General features: G+C 47.5%; 1 protein-coding gene across 12 annotated transcripts in view; it reads right to left on the bottom strand.

Annotated features, from left to right (window-relative positions):
• The window catches only part of LOC139547140 (peripheral plasma membrane protein CASK-like), a 225,368-nt gene that overhangs the window by 3,864 nt on the left and 199,473 nt on the right, over positions 1-22,031 (bottom strand). For 4 of the 12 annotated variants that reach the window (XM_071356175.1, XM_071356174.1, XM_071356177.1 and 1 more), the window contains 8 exons: positions 21,638-21,673; positions 19,002-19,046; positions 15,886-16,082; positions 15,464-15,579; positions 7,334-7,414; positions 7,152-7,232; positions 1,115-1,317; positions 365-448 (listed from right to left, as the gene is read on the bottom strand). In XM_071356175.1, the coding sequence (XP_071212276.1) occupies positions 365-448; positions 1,115-1,317; positions 7,152-7,232; positions 7,334-7,414; positions 15,464-15,579; positions 15,886-16,082; positions 19,002-19,046; positions 21,638-21,673 (843 nt within the window). The remainder of the gene's footprint in view (positions 1-364; positions 449-1,114; positions 1,318-7,151; positions 7,233-7,333; positions 7,415-15,463; positions 15,580-15,885; positions 16,083-19,001; positions 19,047-21,637; positions 21,674-22,031) is intronic. The other 8 variants (XM_071356184.1, XM_071356179.1, XM_071356180.1 and 5 more) reach the window with 3 other exon arrangements.

Genomic DNA, 22,031 nt, shown 5'->3' with positions numbered 1-22,031 from the left:
TTCCCTATGTGAAAAATGAATGTTGGAAAAATTATTGGAACCATTTCCCTGTTTGAGCGCTAGGTTTTATGACACCTCCACTGTGTGGCTCTATAGTTGCAGTGTCTCAAGTTGTGTGTGTGTGTGTGTGTGTGTGTGTGTGTGTGTGTGTGTGTGTGTGTGTGTGTGTGTGTGTGTGTGTGTGTGTGTGTGTGTGTGTGTGTGTGTGTGTGTGTGTGAGAGAGTGAGTGAGTGAGTGAGTGAGTGAGTGAGTGAGTGAGTGAGTGAGTGAGTGAGTGAGTGAGTGAGTGAGTGAGTGAGTGAGTGAGTGAGTGAGTGAGTGAGTGAGTGAGTGAGTGAGTGAGAGAGAGAGAGAGTATGTTACCTCATTGATGCCAGGGGTAATGGTTGGTGCAGCTATGAAAACAACGTAAGGAGCGAACTCCGCTGTCCGCAGGACCTTCAGGGCCTAATGGAGAATAGGTTACAGGTCAGCTGGGCTGGTTGTATGTGAGAAGACCTGCCTGAGAAGACCCTCGGCTTTCACAAGCACACATGACAAAACACCTAGATTATTTAGAATGTTTTGTTCACACTGTAGAGATAGAGGACTCTAGTGCCCAGAAGCCCGTTTAGCATTAGCAGTGCAATTGAGGACTTTCACCATTTTGAAGTAGCCAACTGGGTGGGACTTCCTATGGGTTAAGGAAGGATCACATAATCCATCCAGGTCATCAGGAAGCATCAGCCAATTAATTACACTGGTGAGACAACATTCCATAACTGAAGGTGGCAGTGAATTGCCAACCTTAGATTTACACCTGTTCAAACAACACACTCTAGGTGGCAGTATGCACTCTTTTGGTGTGTTAACCAACTCATAGAAGTAGTAGAAGAAGAAAATGGACTACTTCAAAATGGAGATGACCTCAATTGCGCTGCCCATTCTCTCACAGACGCCATAATGAAACATATACAAGGTTGTGTCCCCTGACTATCTCTATGGTTCACACACACACACACACACACACACACACACACACACACACACACACACACACACACACACACACACACACACACACACACACACACACACACACACACACACACACACACACACACACACACACACCTGTGGTTCTACGTCCAGTATGGAGATGAGTCCCTGTTCGTGGATCTGGCGGAGGGTCTCTAGCCGCGTGCCGTACATGGCGTCCTCGTGACTACCGTACTCCAGGTAGTCATTGTTACTGATGTCCTGCATCATCTGGTCATGTGACACAAAGTAGTAGTTCTTCCCGTTTTCCTCATCCTTCTTAGGAAGTCTGGTTGTATCTGGGGGAGGGAGGGTGTAAGGTAGAGATGAAAGAGAGGAGGAGGGGGTCGGGGAAGGGGTTTAAGTAAGAACAATAATCACAACGGATGGTCAAAGTGAGTGAGTGAATGAATGAGTCCGTGTGTAGTATGTTTATGTTAAGATGGCGCCAAAGAGGATGGCTGACGTTTTACATGCTCCTCCTCGTTTTTTTTTTTCGTTGTTTGTAACTTATTTCTTTACTTATTTTGTACATAATGTTGCTGAAACCGTCTCTTATGAGCAAAAAATAACTTCTGGACATCAGAACAGCGATTACTCACCACGAACTGGAAGAAGCTTTTTTCTTTAACAAGTCCGACGAGAAGGATATATTGCTTTCTAGGGAACAGACCCAAATCCCCGTCATTTGCATGAAGAAAAGACGAAGGAAACGGGGCGCAGGTCGGGCTGCCTTCTGAGAATCCGTAGGCAAGCGAGTAAACTCCCACTGCCATCCGTTCTACTGGCTAACATGCAATCATTGGAAAATAAAATTGATAACCTACGATCCTACCAACGGGATATTAAAAATTGTAAAATGATATGTTTCACCGAGTCGTGGCTAAACAACGCGGATATGGATAATATAGAGATGGCGGGACTTTCCATACACCGGCAGAACAGAGAAGAAGCTACGTCTGGTAAGACGAGGGGTGGGTGTGTGTGTCTTTTTGTCAATAACAGCTTGTGCTAATATTAATATTAAAGAAATCTCGAGGTATTGTTCGCCTGAGGTAGAGTACCTTATGATAAGCTGTAGACCACACTACCTACCAAGAGAGTTCTTATCTATATTATTCGTAGCCGTCTATTTACCACCACAGATCGATGCTGGCACTAAGACCGCACTCAAACAACTCTATAAGGCCATAAGCAAACAAGAAAATGCTCATCCAGAAGCGGCGCTCCTAGTGGCTGGGGACTTTAATGCAGGCAAACTTAGACCACCTTTACTCCACACACAGAGATGCATACAAAGCTCTCCCCCACCCTCCATCTGGCAAATCTGACCACAATTCTATCCTCCTGATTCCTGCTTACAAGCAAAAACTAAAGCAGGAAGTATCAGTGACACGCTCAATACGGAAGTGGTCAGATGACGTGGATGCTACGCTACAGGACTATTTTGCTAGCACAGACTGGACTATGCTCCGGGATTCATCCAATGGCATATTGGAGTATACCACCTCAGTCATCGGCTTCATCAATAAGCGCATCAACGACGTTGTCTCCTCAGTGACCGTACGTACATATCCCAGCCAGAAGCCATGGATTACAGGCAACATCCGCATTGAGCTAAAGGCTAGAGCTGCCGCTTTCAAGGAGCGGAACACTAATCCGGACGCTTATAAGAAATCCCGCTATGCCTTCAGACGAACCATCAAACAAGCAAAGCACCAATACAGGATTAAGATTGAATCCTACTACACCGGCTCTGATGCTCGTCGGATGTGTCAGGGCTTGAAAACTATTACGGACTACAAAGGGAAGACGCGAACTGCCCAGTGACGCGAGCCTACCAGACGAGCTAAATGCTCGCTTTGAGGCAAGCAACACTGAAGCATGCACGAGAGCACCAGCCGCTCTGGATGACTGTGTGATAACGGTCTCTGTAGCCGATGTGAGAAAGACCTTTAACCTCTCTTGGGTACGTGAGACGTTAGCGTCCCACCCCTTCAACAGCCAGTGAAACTGCTGGGCGCCAAATTCAAATACAGAAATACTCATAAAAATTCAGAAAACAAAACATATTTTACATAGGTTTAAAGATTAACATCTTGTGAATCCAACCACGGTGTCAGATTTAAAAAATGCTTTACTGTCACGTTCCTGACCTATTTTCTGTTGTTTTGTATGTGTTAGTCGGTCAGGGCGTGAGTGTGGGTGGGCATTTCTATGTTTTGTGTTTCTATGTTTAGGTCTTGTAATCAGCCTTATATGGTTCTCAATCAGAGACAGGTGTTTGACGTTTTCCTCTGATTGAGAACCATATATAGGTTGGCTGTTCACACTGTTTGTTTGTGGGTGATTGTCTCCTGTGTCTTTCGTGTCTGTGTATGTGCACCACACGGGACTGTTTTGGCTGTTCATTCGTTTGATGTAGTCTGTTCCTGTCCGTGAGTTCTGCGTGTAGTTATGTAAGTTCCATGTTCAGGTTTCGTCTACGTCGTTTTCTTATTTTGTAATTTTCCAAGTGTTTTCGTGTTCGTGTTCGTCTTTCAATAAATTTCATTATGTCTACATACCTCGCTGCGTGTTGGTCCGACCCATGCTCCTCCTCGTCCGAGGAGGAGGCAGATTTAGAACGCCGTTACAGAATCACCCACCAACCTAGGACCAAGCGGCGGGGGAGAGCTCAACAGAGCAACCAGGACTACTGGACTTGGGAGGACGAGCTGGATGGTAAAGGACCTTGGGCTCAACCAGGAGAATATCGCCGTCCCAAAGCTGAGCTGGAGGCAGCGAAAGCAGAGAGGCGGCGATATGAGGAGGCAGCAAGGAGACGTGGCTGGAAGCCTGAAAAGCCCGTGAGTACTACCCAAAAATTTCTTGGGGGGTGGCTAAGAGGTAGTGGGCCAAGGGCAGGTAGGAGACCTGCGCCCACTTCTCAGGCTAACCGTGGAGAGCGGGAGTACGGGCGGACACCGTGTTACGCAGTAGAGCGCACGGTGTCTCCTGTACGTGTGCATAGCCCGGTGCGGGTTATTCCACCTCCCCGCACTGGTAGGGCTAGATTGGGCATTGAGCCAGGTGCCATGAAGCCGGCTCAACGCGTCTGGTCTCCAGTGCGTCTCCTCGGGCCGGCATTCATGGCACCAGCCTTACGCATGGTGTCCCCGGTTCGCCTACATAGCCCGGTGCGGGTTATTCCACCTCCCCGCACTGGTCGGGCGACGGGGAGTATTCAACCAGGTAAGGTTGGACAGGCTCAATGCTCAAGAGAGCCAGTACGCCTGCACGGTCCGGTATTTCCGGCGCCACCTCCCCGCCCCAGCCTAGTACCAACAGTGCCTACACCACGCACCAGGCTTCCAGTGCGTTTTCAGAGCCCTGTTCCTCCTCCACGCACTCTCCCTGTGGTGCGTGTCTCCAGCCCAGTGCCTCCAGTTTCGGCACCACGCACTAAGCCACCTGTGCGTCTCCTGAGTCCTGTACACACTGTTACTTCTCCCCGTACTAGTCCTGATGTGCGTGCACTCAGCCCGGTGCCACCAGTGCCGGTACCACGCACCAGGCACAGAGTACGCTTTGAGAGTCCAGTGTGCCCTGTCCCTGCTCCCCGCACTAGCATGAAGGTGCGTGTCCTTAGCCCGGTGCCTCCAGTTCCGGCACCACGCACCAGGTCTACAGTGCGCCTTATCCGGCCAGAGCCATCCGTCTCCCCAGCGCCATCTGAGCCATCCGTCTCCCCAGCACCATCGGAGCCATCCGTCTCCCCAGCGCCATCTGAGCCATCCGTCTCCCCAGCGCCATCTGAGCCATCCGTCTCCCCAGCGCCATCTGAGCCATCCGTCTCCCCAGCGCCATCTGAGCCATCCGTCTCCCCAGCGCCGTCTGAGCCATCCGTCTGCCCAGTGCCGTCTGAGCCATCCGTCTGTCCCGAGCCATTAGAGCCGCCCGTCTGTCCCGAGCCGTCAGAGCCGATAGTCAGTCAGGAGCCGCTAGAGCCATTCGTCAGACAGGATCTGCCAGAGCCGCCAACCAGACAGGATCTGCCAGAGCCGCCAACAAGACAGGATCTGCCAGAGCCGCCAATCAGACAGGATCTGCCAGAGCCGCCAACCAGACATGACCTGCCAGAGCCGTCCAGCCAGGACCAGCCAGAGCCGTCCAGCCAGGACCAGCCAGAGCCGTCCAGCCAGGACCAGCCAGAGCCGTCCAGCCAGGAGCAGCCAGAGCCAGCCAGCCAGGACCAGCCAGAGCCGTCCAGCCAGGACCAGCCAGAGCCGTCCAGCCAGGACCAGCCAGAGCCGTTCAGCCAGGACCAGCCAGAGCCAGCCAGCCAGGACCAGCCAGAGCCAGCCAGCCAGGATCCGCCAGAGCCAGCCAGCCAGGATCCGCCAGAGTCAGCCAGCCATGACCGTCCAGAGCCGTCAGCGAGCCATGACCAGCCAGAGCCAGCCAGCCAGGATCCGCCAGAGCCAGCCAGCCAGGATCCGCCAGTCATTCTGGTGTTGCCCCTTAATTTAGGTGGGGTTATTTGGAGGGTGGTCATTTTGAGGAGGCTACGGAAGCTGGGATTGACTATGGTGGGGTGGGGACCTCGTCCAGAGCCTGAGCCACCACCGTGGTCAGATGCCCACCCAGACCCTCCCCTAGACTTTTGGTAGTGCGTCCGGAGTACGCACCTTGAGGGGGGGGTTATGTCACGTTCCTGACCTATTTTCTGTTGTTTTGTATGTGTTAGTCGGTCAGGGCGTGAGTGTGGGTGGGCATTTCTATGTTTTGTGTTTCTATGTTTAGGTCTTGTAATCAGTCTTATATGGTTCTCAATCAGAGACAGGTGTTTGACGTTTTCCTCTGATTGAGAACCATATATAGGTTGGCTGTTCACACTGTTTGTTTGTGGGTGATTGTCTCCTGTGTCTTTCGTGTCTGTGTATGTGCACCACACGGGACTGTTTTGGCTGTTCATTCGTTTGATGTAGTCTGTTCCTGTCCGTGAGTTCTGCGTGTAGTTATGTAAGTTCCATGTTCAGGTTTCGTCTACGTCGTTTTCTTATTTTGTAATTTTCCAAGTGTTTTCGTGTTCGTCTTTCAATAAATTTCATTATGTCTACATACCTCGCTGCGTGTTGGTCCGACCCATGCTCCTCCTCGTCCGAGGAGGAGGCAGATTTAGAACGCCGTTACATTTACGGCGAAAGCATACATTATGATTATTTGAGAACATAGCCCACTAGACAAATCATTACAAACAGTAACCAGCCAAGTAGAAGAGTTACACAAGTCAGAAATAGAGATAAAATTAATCCCTTACCTTTGATGATCTTCATATGGTTGCACTCAGCAGACATTCATTTACTCAATAAATGTTCCTTTTGTTCGATAAAGTCTCTTTACATCCAAAAACCTCCGTTCTGTTCGCGCGTTTTCTTCAGTAATCCACAGGCTCAAACGCAGTCAAAACAGGCAGACAAAAAAAATCCAAAATATATCCGTAAAACAACAAAACCAAAAAAATAACTAATTCCTGAATGGATTTTTCTCAAGTATTCGCCTGCCAAATCAGTTCTGTTATACTCACAGACAATATTTTAACAGTTTTGGAAACTTTAGTGTCACCCAAGTCATAGACTGTTTTCTCTGCTACCGCACGGCAAGCGGTACCAGAGCACCAAGTGTAGGACCAAAAGGCTCCTTAACAGCTTCTACCCCCAAACCATAAGACTGCTGAACAATTAATCAAATGGCCACCTGACTATTTCCATTGACCCCCCCCCCATTTGTTTTGTACACTGCTGCTACTCACTGTTTATTATCTATGCATAGTCACTTTACCCCTACCTACATGTACAAATGACCTCAACTAACCTGTACCTCCACACACTGACTTGGTACCAGTACCCCCTGTATATATCCTCGTTATTGTTATTTTATTGTTACTTTTTATTATTTGTAACTTTTGTTTATTTCTTCTTGAACTGCACTGTTGGTTAAGGGCTTGTAAGTAAGAACTTCACTGTTAAGGTCTACACTTGTTGTATTCGGCGCATGTGACAAATCAATTAAGATTTGATTTGATTTATTGTCTGTGAAATGGGGTAGGTGAATCTGTGTGTGTGTGTGTTTGTGTGTGTGTGTGTCTTACGTGGGATTGGGTAGGCAAATCTGTCGGGGTGTTTTGTGATTAGTGTGTTCTTGATGTGTCTTCTGCCCACTCCATGGGCCCCTGTAGAAGAGAGAGCCCTCAGTCAGAACTGAGAACACCACCTAGTCCCCTTAGCCAATACAGCATTATCCTTTATAATGCCAGGTGATATTTTGACTTACCTAACAAGACTAGTGTTTTCCTCTTGAACGCAGGCAGTTTCACTACCTCTTCATACGTGACAAGATCTAATTGGTCGAATACTGGAGAAAGGGAGGCAAGGAAAGAGAGAGGGATAGTGAGACACTATGAAAGAGAGGTAAAGAGCGACATCCAGAGAAGTGCATCTTACACTGGGACAACACAGGACCCTAACAGTAAGGTGAGAGAATGCCTGTGACAGACAGTTGCACATGGAGACAATCATAGCCTGGGTACTTGAGTGTTTCAACATTCAACAACACTATATCGACATCTGGAACTGAGAAGGACAAGGTGGCTAAAACAGAAACAGACAAGCACCCAGGCTAGCCATGAGATGAAGGGGTACACATGTTCTCTGTGACAATTAGTGACAGTTATTGACAATTAGTGACAGTTATTGACAATTAGTGACAGTTGGGAGATAATTCACAATTAGGGAATGATCTATGATGTTACAAGGAGAGAGAGAGCTTGATCTTCTCCCTTGGAGTCGTATAAGTACAATGGCCTGTATGTCCTTAAACGTGACATCATTAAATCAAATAGCTAAATCAGAGGAGTAATTTATTATAACCCAGTCTAAAGCCCTAATCCAATGAGATGAAGAAGAGAGATTTGTGTAAGACTGTTTACACATGACGGGAAAAATATGGAGAATATTGTGTTTTCCTTCTGGTCTGATGTGACCTCTGTGACGATCAAGACATTCTGTCAGCCGGTTATTGTCATTTAAAAGACTGCCGGTCTCACGGTAATTGACCATTAATTAACATAAACAAGATTAGCGTCTCCAGGCCTCCATGCATACAAGTCACATACAAGCCGATAATGTGCACCTTTGGAACATCTACATTTAAAAAGTGATACCACAATGTATGTGTGTTACGTTTGTATTTATTTATATATAAAACCATGGATGGATAGAAGAAGAGATGAATGAGAGAACACAGGACAGTAGGACACGACACTCCTGGGTGTCTGTACAGCATACAGCAAAGAGCATACAGTGCATTACACCTCTACTGAACCTAACAGCTGTGTCTGACATGGGAAATACAACACTCAGTACGCCATGTACTCTCTCTCTCTCTCTCACCATCTCTAACGGCTAAGGTTGGCTCAATCTCTCCTGCTTCCTCTGCTGCTCTGTTCTCTCATTGGCTGGCATGTGTCCTTGAACTTGTGCCGACCTTTAACCTTATGTGCAACGTGTCACGTTCTGAGAATGACGCTCAGGGATATCAAATGGGGACTCTTTCCCTGAGGAATATGTATGATGTTAAAATTCAACTAACTACATCTGAAACACACAACACCAAAATAAACTAAATATATGGGTGAGTAGGAAAACTAAAAAACACACACATGCAAATACACACACAAACTGCAAAGCTACGTTCTTTCTGTTTTGTGCTGGATCTCTGTTGCTCTGAGCAGGTGCAACAGAAACAAAATGGAAACGTTGGGAGTAGTGCTGAGCAATTAGTGCTTTTTGAGGTCAGTTCGTTTTCGGTTTGATTGTTCAAAAAGAATCCCGGTTTTCAATTTCGGTTTCGATTTTTTGGGTTGAATGCTGTAACAACACAGAAAACAATTATTAAAAGTTCCATGATGGTCCATTACTGCTTATCACTTATTAACCATCATTTACTCACATTACTTAAATCAAATATTTCAGTTGTTGTTTATATTACATTTGTTTTATTTGATGACTCCATTATTTCATTCCAAGTCATCATCTCATCTCTTTAGAGCTGCGGTCTACGCTGTCTGACAAAATCACTATTTTAGTAGTTCTTCAAAGTAAATAATGTAAGTCATGCATTTACATCTATCAAGTAGATGTGCAATGAATTATGGTCATTGTATTTAATTAGCACATTTTAACTAGTGCACTGAGCTCACAGAAAAAAACGAACAAAATGCAATTCAAATAATTGAACCGACGTCAGACAATTCGTATTTTGTAAACCAAAAAAGAACCACAATTTCAGTAAATCGCTCAGCACTAGTTAGGAGTAACAGCTGGTCAACTGAAAGGTTCATAATAACTCAAATAAAAAAATTGATGAGAGACAGAATGAGACAGACAGAGAGACACACACACAGAGAGAGAGACAGAGACAGAGACAGAGACAGAGACAGAGAGAGAGAGAGAGAGAGAGAGAGAGAGAGAGAGAGAGAGAGAGAGAGAGAGAGAGAGAGAGAGACACAAAAGAGGCGTTAGCTAGCCAGCTTCTGGCACTGGTTGTTACTTACATGCAGAGAGGCCGTTTGGAGGGGGACAGCGTGAGAGATGGACAGGGGTTCAGTTACACAACAATATAGAAGTTACCATAGATACAGCAATACAACAATACAACTCTGAAGCAGCAAAGCTCTGATGCACTGCTTTATATTACTAACCAAACGGAGTAGGATGAAGTTGCTCCCAGACACTGATCTAAGGCCAGTTTTTGTATTTTAAGATCAGGATTTGGGCAGGGTATACTGACCTGACCTTAGATACTTAGTATGTGTCTAAAGGGCAACTTCTACCCAGAGCGTCACACTCTGGCCTCTTGAGGAGGGAAAGTAGGAATGATTCATCTTTATAGAGTTAAAATGGGACCTAATCATTGGCCTCATACTGTGAACATGCTGCCAGCTATTCACCACATCACCTCTCATTCTCTCCTCTACTACTTGAGCATTTTGATGAGTCTCCCCTAATCTGCAACCTCCAGGCCCACTTCCCTTCCCCTGTCCCCTCCCTGTCCCTGTCCCCTCAATGTCCCTATCCCATCCCTATCCCCTCCCTATCCTTAGCCCCCTCCCTGTCCCTGTACTTATCCCCCTCCCTGTCCCTATCCCTGTCCTTGCCCCTATCCCCTCCCTATCCCTAGCCCCCTCCCTGTCCCTGTCCCTGTCCCTATCCCCCTCCCTGTCCCTGTCCCTATCCCCCTCCCCCTCCCAATCCCTGTCCCTATCCCCTCCCTGTCCCTGTCACTATCCACCTCCCTGTCCCTTTGCCCCTCCCTGTCCCTGTCCCCCTCCCTGCCCCCCTCCCTGTCCCTGTCCCTATCCACCTCCCTGTCCCTGTCCCTACCCCCCTCCCTGTCCCTATCCCCCCCCCTGTCCCTGTCCCTATCCCCCTCCCTGTCCATGTCCCTATCCCCCTCCCTGTCCCTGTCCCTATCCCCCTCCCTGTCCCCCTCCCTGTCCCTACCCTCCTCCCTGTCCATGTCCCTATCCCCCTCCCTGTCCCTGTCACTATCCCCCTCCCTGTCCCTGTCCCTGTCCATGTCCCTATCCCCCTTCCTGTCCCTAATCCCCTCCCTGTCCCTATCCCCTCCCTGTCCCTGTCACTATCCACCTCCCTGTCCCTTTGCCCCTCCCTGTCCCTGTCCCCCTCCCTGCCCCCCTCCCTGTCCCTGTCCCTATCCACCTCCCTGTCCCTGTCCCTATCCCCCTCCCTGTCCCTATCCCCCCCCCTGTCCCTGTCCCTATCCCCCTCCCTGTCCATGTCCCTATCCCCCTCCCTGTCCCTGTCCCTATCCCCCTCCCTGTCCCCCTCCCTGTCCCTACCCCCGTCCCTGTCCCTATCCCCCTCCCTGTCCCTGTCACTATCCCCCTCCCTGTCCCTGTCCCTGTCCATGTCCCTATCCCCCTTCCTGTCCCTAATCCCCTCCCTGTCCCTATCCCCCCCCCTGTCCCTGTCCCCCTCCCTGTCCCTATCCCCCTCCCTGTCCTTGTCCCCCTCCCTGTCCTTGTCCCCCTCCCTGTCCCTGTCCCCCTCCCTGTCCCTGCTCCCCATCCCTGTCCCTATCCCCATCCCTGTCCCCCTCCCTGTCCCTGTCCCTACTCCCCCTCTCTGTCCCTGTCCCCCTCCCTGTCCCCCTCCCTGTCCCTATCTCCCTCCCTGTCCCTGTCCCCCTCCCTGCTCCTGCTCCCCCTCTCTGTCCCTGCTTCCCTTCTCTGTCCCTGCTCCCCCTCCTCATACGCACGTTGACATTTAATGTCATCAGTCTTGCCCATTTAGGCAGAACTGAGCGGTTTCAAAATTGTCTACATCGTAAAAATACATGAAAACAAACATCTGCTTTTTGGTCTTAATTTAAGGTCAGGGTTTGGCATTAGGGCTAGCAGCATGGTTAACTTTAGGGTTGTGTTTAAAATCAGATTTTATGACTTTGTGGCTATGCTAACTAGTGGCCACTCTGCAGAGCTGCTTCCAGTACACGAGTCATCTCTTTAAATGCCAACCTGCTCCTCATACACCCAGCTGTGCCCGATACCCAGCTCAACTCCCATAATCTTTTGGGAACAGCTCAGTGCAGATGTAGTCTGACATGTGCAAACATCTTTACACAATTAACTGACAAAAAAAGTAATTCTCCCAACAACAAAATCTATATAATACCCTCTCTCCTCTCCAGGCTTCTCAGTGAACAGGATTGGTGGAGAGGCTGACAGCTGATCTCTGGTCAGTGCTGCTCTGCTGTTACTGGTTACTGTTGTCATTTGAGCTGCTCCATAGACGCACATGGCAGTGTCAGTTTCTCCTGCACATTGACCCTGGCCTGGTCTCCAGAGATCACAGAGACCAGAGAATACAGACACCACAGACCACCGACACCACGGACACCAGACATCACAGACACCAGACATCACAGACACCAGACATCACAGACACCAGACATCACAGACACCCACACACCCACACCCACACCCACACCCACACACACACACGCACACACGCACACACGCACACACGCAGCAAACACACACTTGTACTGTACGCGATGTGGAGCGCGATGTGCCCGTCTCCGAAGCCTGACCAGGAGACCGCCTCGTTTGCCCCTTTTACGGCGTCGCACAGGGTTGCCGGCTGGGATCAGATCCATTGTATTGGGTGGAAGGCAAAACACTGGATCCGTTTCGGGAAAGTCATATTCCTGGTAGGAACGATGATGAGTTGACGTTAATCGTATATTCAGTAGTTCCTCCCGACTGTATGTAATGAAACCTAAGATTACCTGGGGTACCGATGTAAGAAATAACACATAAAAAAACAAAATACTGCATATTTTCCAAGGAACGCGAAGCGAGGCGGCCATCTCTTTTCGGCGCCGGAAAGTCGGTTCAGTACGATTGTGCTACCAGGGCTGGAAAAACCCTAGATCATTGTTATACTAATTTCCGCGACGCATATAAGGCCCTCCCCCGCCCCCCTTTCGGAAAAGCTGACCACGACTCCATTTTGTTGATTCCAGCCTACAAACAGAAACTAAAACAACAAGCTCCCGCGCTCAGGTCTGTTCAACGCTGGTCCGACCAATCTGATTCCACGCTTCAAGACTGCTTCGATCACGCGGATTGGAATATGTTCCGCATTGCGTCCAACAACAATATTGACGAATATGCTGATTCGGTGAGCGAGTTCATTAGGAAGTGCATTGACGATGTCGTACCCACAGCAACGATTAAAACATTCCCAAACCAGAAACCGTGGATTGACGGCAGCATTCGCGTGAAACTGAAAGCGCGAACCACTGCTTTTAACCAGGGCAAGGTGACCGGAAGCATGACCGAATACAAACAGTGTAGCTATTCTCTCCGCAAGGCAATCAAACAGGCTAAGTCCCAGTACAGAGACAAAATCGAGTCGCAATTCAACAGCTCAGACACAAGAGGTATGTGGCAGGGTCTACAGTCAATCACGGATTACAAAAAGAAAGCCAGCCCCGTCGCGGACCAGGATGTCTTGCTCCCAGACAGGCTAAACAACTTTTTTGCCCGCTTTGAGGACAATACAGTGCCACTGACACGGCCCCCTACCAAAACCTGCGGGCTCTCCTTCACTGCAGCCGAGGTGAGTAAAACATTTAAACGTGTTAACCCTCGCAAGGCTGCAGGCCCAGACGGCATTCCCAGCCGCGTCCTCAGAGCATGCGCAGACCAGCTGGCTGGTGTGTTTACGGACATATTCAATCAATCCTTATCCCAGTCTGCTGTTCCCACATGCTTCAAGAGGGCCACCATTGTTCCTGTTCCCAAGAAAGCTAAGGTAACTGAGCTAAACGACTACCGCCCCGTAGCACTCACTTCCGTCATCATGAAGTGCTTTGAGAGACTAGTCAAGGACCATATCACCTCCACCCTACCGGACACCCTAGACCCACTCCAATTTGCTTACCGACCCAATAGGTCCACAGACGACGCAATCGCAACCACACTGCACACTGCCCTAACCCATCTGGACAAGAGGAATACCCATGTGAGAATGCTGTTCATCGATTACAGCTCAGCATTTAACACCATAGTACCCTCCAAACTCGTCATCAAGCTCGAGACCCTGGGTCTCGACCCCGCCCTGTGCAACTGGGTCCTGGACTTCCTGACGGGCCGCCCCCAGGTGGTGAGGGTAGGTAACAACATCTCCACCCCGCTGATCCTCAACACTGGGGCCCCACAAGGGTGCGTTCTGAGCCCTCTCCTGTACTCCCTGTTCACCCACGACTGCGTGGCCATGCACGCCTCCAACTCAATCATCAAGTTTGCGGATGACACTACAGTGGTAGGCTTGATTACCAACAACGACGAGACGGCCTACAGGGAGGAGGTGAGGGCCCTCGGAGTGTGGTGTCAGGAAAATAACCTCACACTCAACGTCAACAAAACAAAGGAGATGATTGTGGACTTCAGGAAACAGCAGAGGGAGCACCCCCCTATCCACATCGACGGGTCAGTAGTGGAGAAGGTGGAAAGTTTTAAGTTCCTCGGTGTACACATCACGGACAAACTGAATTGGTCCACCCACACAGACAGCGTCGTGAAGAAGGCGCAGCAGCGCCTCTTCAACCTCAGGAGGCTGAAGAAATTCGGCTTGTCACCAAAAGCACTCACAAACTTCTACAGATGCACAATCGAGAGCATCCTGTCGGGCTGTATCACCGCCTGGTACGGCAACTGCTCCGCCCACAACCGTAAGGCTCTCCAGAGGGTAGTGAGGTCTGCAGAACGCATCACCGGGGGCAAACTACCTGCCCTCCAGGACACCTACACCACCCGATGTCACAGGAAGGCCATAAAGATCATCAAGGACAACAACCACCCAAGCCACTGCCTGTTCACCCCGCTATCATCCAGAAGGCGAGGTCAGTACAGGTGCATCAAAGCAGGGACCGAGAGACTGAAAAACAGCTTCTATCTCAAGGCCATCAGACTGTTAAACAGCCACCACTAACATTTAGCGGCCACTGCCAACATACTGACTCAACTCCAGCCACTTTAAAAATGGGAATTGATGGAAATTATGTAAAAATGTACCACTAGCCACTTTAAACAATGCCACTTAATATAATGTTTACATACCCTACATTACCCATCTCATATGTATATACTGTACTCTATATCATCTACTGCATCTTGCCATCTTTATGTAATACATGTACCACTAGCCACTTTAAACTATGCCACTTTATGTTTACATACCCTACAGTACTCATCTCATATGTATATACCGTACTCTATACCATCTACTGCATCTTGCCTATGCCGTTCTGTACCACCACTCATTCATATATCTTTATGTACATATTCTTTATCCCTTTACACTTGTGTGTGTATAAGGTAGTAGTTGTGGAATTGTTAGGTTAGATTACTTGTTGGTTATTACTGCATTGTCGGAACTAGAAGCACAAGCATTTCGCTACACTCGCATTAACATCTGCTAACCATGTGTATGTGACTAATAAAATTTGATTTGATTTGATACATACCAATTTGATAACTGCCCACTCACACACACCCTCATATCTGAGCTTGCCCTTACGCCCCAGCACCAGGTCTCCCTGCTATTTCTGGCGTGACTGTGTCACTGGAGTCGGTGAATTCCCTGCTCTCCCTGTCCTCCCTGGTCCCACATTCCCTCACCACCTCTCCCTTGTTCCTTGACCACACCTCCCTCTCCATTTCCCTCATACCACCTTCTCACACGTGAGACCCTCACATTCCATGAAGTAACAGCTGAGGAACATTCTGACTGCATGACTGTGTACTGTATGGTATATGCACGCCATTGACCACGTGTGTGTGTGTGTGTGTGTGTGTGTGTGTGTGTGTACCTGCGTTGTGCTTGGCCAGGTACTTGTCCTTGTACTGTTTCTTTTTCTTGCCAAACCAGGTACAGCTGGCCTGCTGCTCCTGCTTGGTCTTCTCCATGGCGATACACGCCACACGCCTGTAAACATGGCGGGAAATACACACAATGAGAGCTAAACTAAATCACCACCTGATTCTCTTTAGATTTTGATGGAGATCTGGGTTCTATCGCTGTGTGTGTGTGTCTCCTCACCACTCCTGGAGGTCTGGTGTTCAGTGCGTGTGTATGTGTGTGTGTCTGGGCTGTGTGTGTGTGTGTGTGTGTGTGTGTGTGTGTGTGTGTGTGTGTGTGTGTGTGTGTGTGTGTGTGTGTGTATACGTGTCTGGGCTGTGTGTGTGTGTGTGTGTGTGTATACGTGTCTGGGCTGTGTGTGTGTCTCCTCACCACTCCTGTAGTTCTGGTGAGGGTATGAGCCCTGCGGTGGCGTTCTTAGTGTTCTCCAGCTTGCCCTGCCACCAGTTGTGGTCATCTTTACTGATGATCTGGACGATGTCACCAACCCGGAAGGGAATCCCAGCCTCCTTGCAGGGTATGAGGTCATCTCTGGAGGGGTCATACTCAAACTGGGCCCTCACGTAGATCTGAGACACATAGACAGGGGTCAGCTAGAGGTCAAGATGGAGTGGGCTGAATGAGTCACTGATGAGGTAGGGACGGAGGGAGAGGGTGAGGGAGAGAGAAAGAGGGAGGGAGAGTGAGTGAGGGAGGGAGAGAGAAAGAGAGGGAGGGCGGGTGGGAGAGAGAGAGAGCGAGAGAGCAGTTGTGTTGAGGAGATAATTTCCTGTGATGCCCGGTTGCCAGGTTGGAGACCTGGAGAGGGAGGAGTGGTGTGTGGCTGTTTATTTTATTTAACCTTTATTTAACTAGGCAAGTCAGTTAAGAACAAATTCTTATTTATAATGAGGACCTCCCAAAATGCAAAAGGCCTTCTGCGGGGACGGGGGCTGGGATTAAACATTTTAAATTAAATAAAAACAGGACAAAACACACATCACGACAAGAGAGACACCACAATACTACAGACCAATTGGTTGCCAGATGGGAGACCTTTCCCTATGGGTAGTTTTACCTCACGGGGGACACTCAAAGAAATAGCTGTGTGGTATAAATCAGCCTCTCTTTCCAGTTGCCAGGTTGGAGACCTGAAGAGGGAGGAGTGGCGTCCAGACCAATGGGTTGCCAGGTTGGAGACCTGGAGAGGGAGGAGTGGCTTCTGGCTGTACAAACCAATGGGTTGCCAGGTTGGAGACCTGAAGAGGGAGGAGTGGTGTCCAGACCAATGAGTTGCCAGGTTGGAGACCTGGAGAGGGAGGAGTGGCATCTGGCTGTACAGACCAATGGGTTGCCAGGTTGGAGACCTAGAGGGGGAGGAGTGGGGTCTGGCTGTACAGACCAATGGGTTGCCAGGTTGGAGACCTTTCCCTATGGGCGGTAGGGCTGGGCGGTATACCGGATTTTATGATACACCGGTACTGATGTAGGGACCGGTTTAGGATTTTACTTTATCTTCTATACAGGTATTTGAATGTTTGGTTTGTTAAATGTGATGCGCCATGTGTTATGGCAATTTTTATAGTTTACTTCGCTACTTGAGTCATCTCTCTCCACTCTTTCTCTCTGTGCCACTTTCCACACAGATCTAGCCACGTCCCCCTGTCACTCAAGGAGCGCATTTGATGTTCCTCAACCACGAGAGTCAAATCGCAATATTTGGTCCAAGTCCAAGATTATTTGCTCATATCGTGCAGCCCTACGTGGCAGTGTGGAAATTATCTCTAATGAGCAGTGGTGTAAAGTACTTAAGCAAAAATACTTTCAAGTACTACTTTAGTAAAAATACTTTCAAGTACTACTTTAGTAAAAATACTTTCAAGTACTACTTAAGTCGTTTTTTTTGTATCTGTACTTTACTTTACTATTGTTGACAACTTTTACTTCACAACATTCCTCAAGACAATACTGTATTTTTTACTCCATACATTTTCCCTGACACCTAAAATTACTCGTTACATTTTGAATGCTTAGCAGGACAGGAAAATGGTCCAATTCACTTGTCAAGAGAACATCCCTGGTCATCTACTAGGACTCACTAAACACAAATGCTTTGTTTGTAAATTATGTCTGAGTGTTGGAGTGTGCCCCTGGCTATCCGTAAATTAAAAAAATAAAAATAAAAATGGTGCCATCTGGTTTGCTTAATATAAGGAATTTGAAATTATTTATACTTTTACTTTTGATACTTAAGTATATTTAAAACCAAATACTTTTAGACTTTTACTCAAGTAATATTTTACTGGGTGACTTTCACTTTTACTTGAGTCATTTTCTATTAAACGTATCTATACTTTTACTCAAGTATGACAAGTGGGTACTTTTTCCACCCTGCAATTGAGCGCAGGAAATGCAGAAATTATAAAAGTGCTGACATTTGTTTTGGTTGAAGTTGAATTGAACAGTATAAAACAATCAGAATGGAGAAAGACTCCTTGAAATCACTTAGAATGTATGTGTTGCCACCCTAGGATCACTCACTACTCATAAAGCAAACGTAGAACTTGTATTATTCAAATACCATCATACCGTCCAATTTAAAAAAAAAAATACTGTGATATAATATTTTGGCCATATCGCCCGGCCCTAGTGGGCAGTAGCGTGTGTATGTGGCTGCCTGGTACAAAAAACACGAGTTGTGGTTTTAATCAGCATCTTTCTTCAGAGGCAATACACAGAAGAGGACTGGCCACCCCTCAGAGCCTGGTTCCTCTCTAGGTTTCTTCCTAGGGACCTGCCTTTCTAGGGAGTTTTTCCTAGCCTCTGTGCTTCTACATCTGTATTGCTTGCGGTTTGGGGTTTTAGGCTCAGTTTCTGTATAAGCACTTTGTGACATCTGCTGATGTAAAAAGGGCTTCATGAACAAATGTGATTTTATTTGACTGATATAAATGGCACAGGGATCGTTGACACAGGGTTGTCTCTTTAGAATCTCCCAGGGATCGTTAACACAGGGTTGTCTCTTTAGAATCTCTCAGGGATCGTTAACACAGGGTTGTCTCTTTAGAATCTCTCAGGGATCGTTAACACAGGGTTGTCTCTTTAGAATCTCTCTTTGGACTTGTCAAAACATATGTTCTGTACCACTGACTGATTCAACACACCTTTACCACCAGAGTACCAGTCTTGTGCAGTGTCTGAGAAGACCTGTTCATATGTTGATATTTATTACATTTCTCTGAGAAGGGTATTGAGACCTTGTGATAATGCACTCTGAATACAGTAAGACTTGACTAGTTACAATAATCAAAAGGCTGTGGTTTTTCATTGTGGTTTTAGTCGTCTTAGACTGTTAGATTCTACTATATGGGATGTTGTTTAGGAGAAGATTCCTATTACAGTCATCTAAGGGAATAACTATGGTTTAGCCATAGAGATAAAACAATTCCTAGGATGTCTGCCGTTTTATCTCAATGGTGTAGCACTGTGGAGGCAACACTATATCTTACCTTGACGGACATTTTATCCTTGATTGGAGGTCTGGGTACGACCATCTAGGATGTGAAAGCACCACACACACATCATGCAGTAAAACGACTACAGAGTGTCTACACACACAGTACGGTGAGTGGAGCGCGGGGGAGATGGAGAATGTTAAGCATTAATGCTACTATGGTGATGGATTAACATGGATGATGTCACTTTCAGTGTTGGACATAAATTCCACTTCAATTCATTTTATTCAGAGGATAAATTGAAATGGACTTAATTTCATGAATTGCCTGTTTCTGTCAAAGAGGATTCAATTCATCCTCTGAAATGGAATTTAAATGGTATTGACCCCAACCCTGGTTATAATGATGAGACTGGCCCGTTGGAATTCTTTTAAACACGTATTCCTTCCTTCTTATAATGAGGAGACTGGCCCGAATTCTTTTAAACACCTATTCCTTCCTTCTTATTGGCCCGTTGGAATGCTTTTAAACACGTATTCCTTCCTTCTTATAATGAGGAGACTGGCCCGTTGGAATGCTTTTAAACACGTATTCCTTCCTTCTTATAATGAGGAGACTGGCCCGTTGGAATTCTTTTAAACACACATTCCTTCCTTCTTATAATGAGGAGATTGGCCTGTTGGAATTCTTTTAAACACGTATTCCTTCCTTCTTATAATGATGAGACTGGCCCGTTGGAATTCTTTTAAACACACATTCCTTCCTTCTTATAATGAGGAGATTGGCCCGTTGGAATTCTTTTAAACACGTATTCCTTCCTTCTTATAATGATGAGACTGGCCCGTTGGAATTCTTTTAAACACACATTCCTTCCTTCTTATAATGATGAGACTGGCCCGTTGGAATTATTTTGAACACATATTCCTTCCCTTGTTCCTGCCTTCATTTTAAAAGATCTGAAATGACTAGATTGGTGAAATACATGGATGAGCTTTAACCTATCCAACACTGTCAGATCAGTGATTGCTGATCAAGGAAGGGAGGTAGAATGCATTCAGTAACAGGAATCCAAAACAATTTTATGGGTTTCAAATTGAGAGATCATAATGGATGATGATGTCACATGCTAACGGGTGAGATTATAGAGGGCTTGAGGAGCCAGTAACCCCCTCCAAACTGTCCAATACTGCCCATGCATGGGTCTCAGTTATCTGATTAGAGACTGACGTGTAATGCCGTTTAATGTGCGACTGTGCAGTTCAGTGAAGTAACTGCAGCCATGTCTCAGTGAGACAGTGCTACTGTGGGCGACCTCTACTGGTGGCATCTACACACTGGATGTACGCAACTCTCCTGGGATAAGGTTTGGTTAGGTTTATTAGATTAAAGCTCAGGTCAAGTTACTCGTTGGGTTTGCGCTGGTGTATGGGTTTAAGATGGGCGTTTGAGTCTACACAGACAGTCAGTGATGGTGTTTCTGTTGGGGTCCACAAAGACAATGATGAAAGGGGTGAGGAGGGTGATGGAGCATCACTGTTTAAACAATGCCTGTGCCATTAGTTTACATCTAGGATTTTACGAATCAAAGCAAACTAGGTATATACTCTTTGGTTACAAAGTTACAGTTAGTCACCAGCTCTGGTCCTGTTGACCCACGGGGTGAGCAGACTGTCCAAAACCAGCTCTGGTCCTGTTGACCCACAGGGTGAGCAGACTGTCCCAAACCAGCTCTGGTCCTGTTGACCCACAGGGTGAGCAGACTGTATCAGCTAGCTATCAACAATAATAATAGATACCGTAACAAGTAGAATCAGGGGTGTTATTGCTGGGCTGGAACAAAAGCCTGCACTACCCTATAGCTGTCAAAGACCAGGGCTAGAGGCCACCAGACTTTGATCTGATTTAGGGATGCCCCATTACAATCTGTATTCTGTCTTAAGGGGAAGGTCTGGATATTGGTGAGTAAAGGGGGGCCACAAGCCATTCCGTGTCCCTAGGCTAGGCAGGGGAGCTAGGGAGAGAGGAGCCGGAGTGGGGGGCAGCACTGGAGGCCTGGAACTCTGGCTTCTTTTAGCATGGACAATGGTCAAACAGACAGACAGACAGACAGAGACAGACAGACAGAGACAGACAGACAGACAGAGACAGACAGACAGACAGAGACAGACAGAGACAGACAGACAGAGACAGACAGAGACAGACAGAGACAGACAGAGACAGACAGACAGAGACAGACAGACAGACAGACAAGGTATGACATATGTAAGCAGCTGGGGAAGATTTGGAGTCTGAATTGTCTTGGATTGAGACCAATATCCAGTAGTATTTCTTTGGGAGAGGTCACGGCTTACAGTAGCTCTACACATGATCCACTATCCTGTCTAGCAGACACTATCCTGCTCTAAACACAGCTTGGAGATCAGTCTGTAGCCACAGTATATTAACAACATTGTAAGTGAATGGAGTCTACTCATATGGGTTGACCTTGGCAGTTAGTCAATGGGGGGGGGGGACGCATGTGAACTCGCAAACACACTGTGTCTGTGCACATATGCGAGCACACACGCACACACACACGCGCACACAGACGTGTAGAAATTGGATGAGGGGAAATGAATGGAGGACTTGTGGGGGTTGTGTGTTACAGTTCAGCTTGTGTGTTTCACAAGGTAGAGAGTGCTGGTATTTACCTGTCGACTCTTGGGTTGGACGGATGACGGCAGATCCTGAAGAGAAAACGCCAGCAGTGACAGAGACAGAGAGTTTACACCAGAGAGAGGCAGGGGAACTGCTACATCAACACCATAATACTGTATACAGAAGACAGTCAAACACACATTCCCTACCCTCATGTCACCGATGTTTAAAGAGAGAGAGGGTACAGTGATTCTCAGTTAGCCATACAGACAGAGTTGAGCTTTTGGATGTTAGAGCATAGCTTCTGCAGGACAAATCTCGCAGCAGAGAGCAGGAAAGCAATTTCAGCACCGAAGTGTACAGCTATCAGGTAGGTAGGTATTTAGGTAGGTAGGTATACAGTCTCAAATCTCTGGAAGACTGAAACAGGTTTCCCTCAAGAATTTC

This window comes from Salvelinus alpinus, chromosome 20 (genome assembly GCF_045679555.1).
Source record: "Salvelinus alpinus chromosome 20, SLU_Salpinus.1, whole genome shotgun sequence".
Classification (NCBI taxonomy): domain Eukaryota; kingdom Metazoa; phylum Chordata; class Actinopteri; order Salmoniformes; family Salmonidae; genus Salvelinus; species Salvelinus alpinus.
Note: the sequence above shows the minus strand (reverse complement) of the source record. Positions and strands in the feature narration are given on the sequence as shown.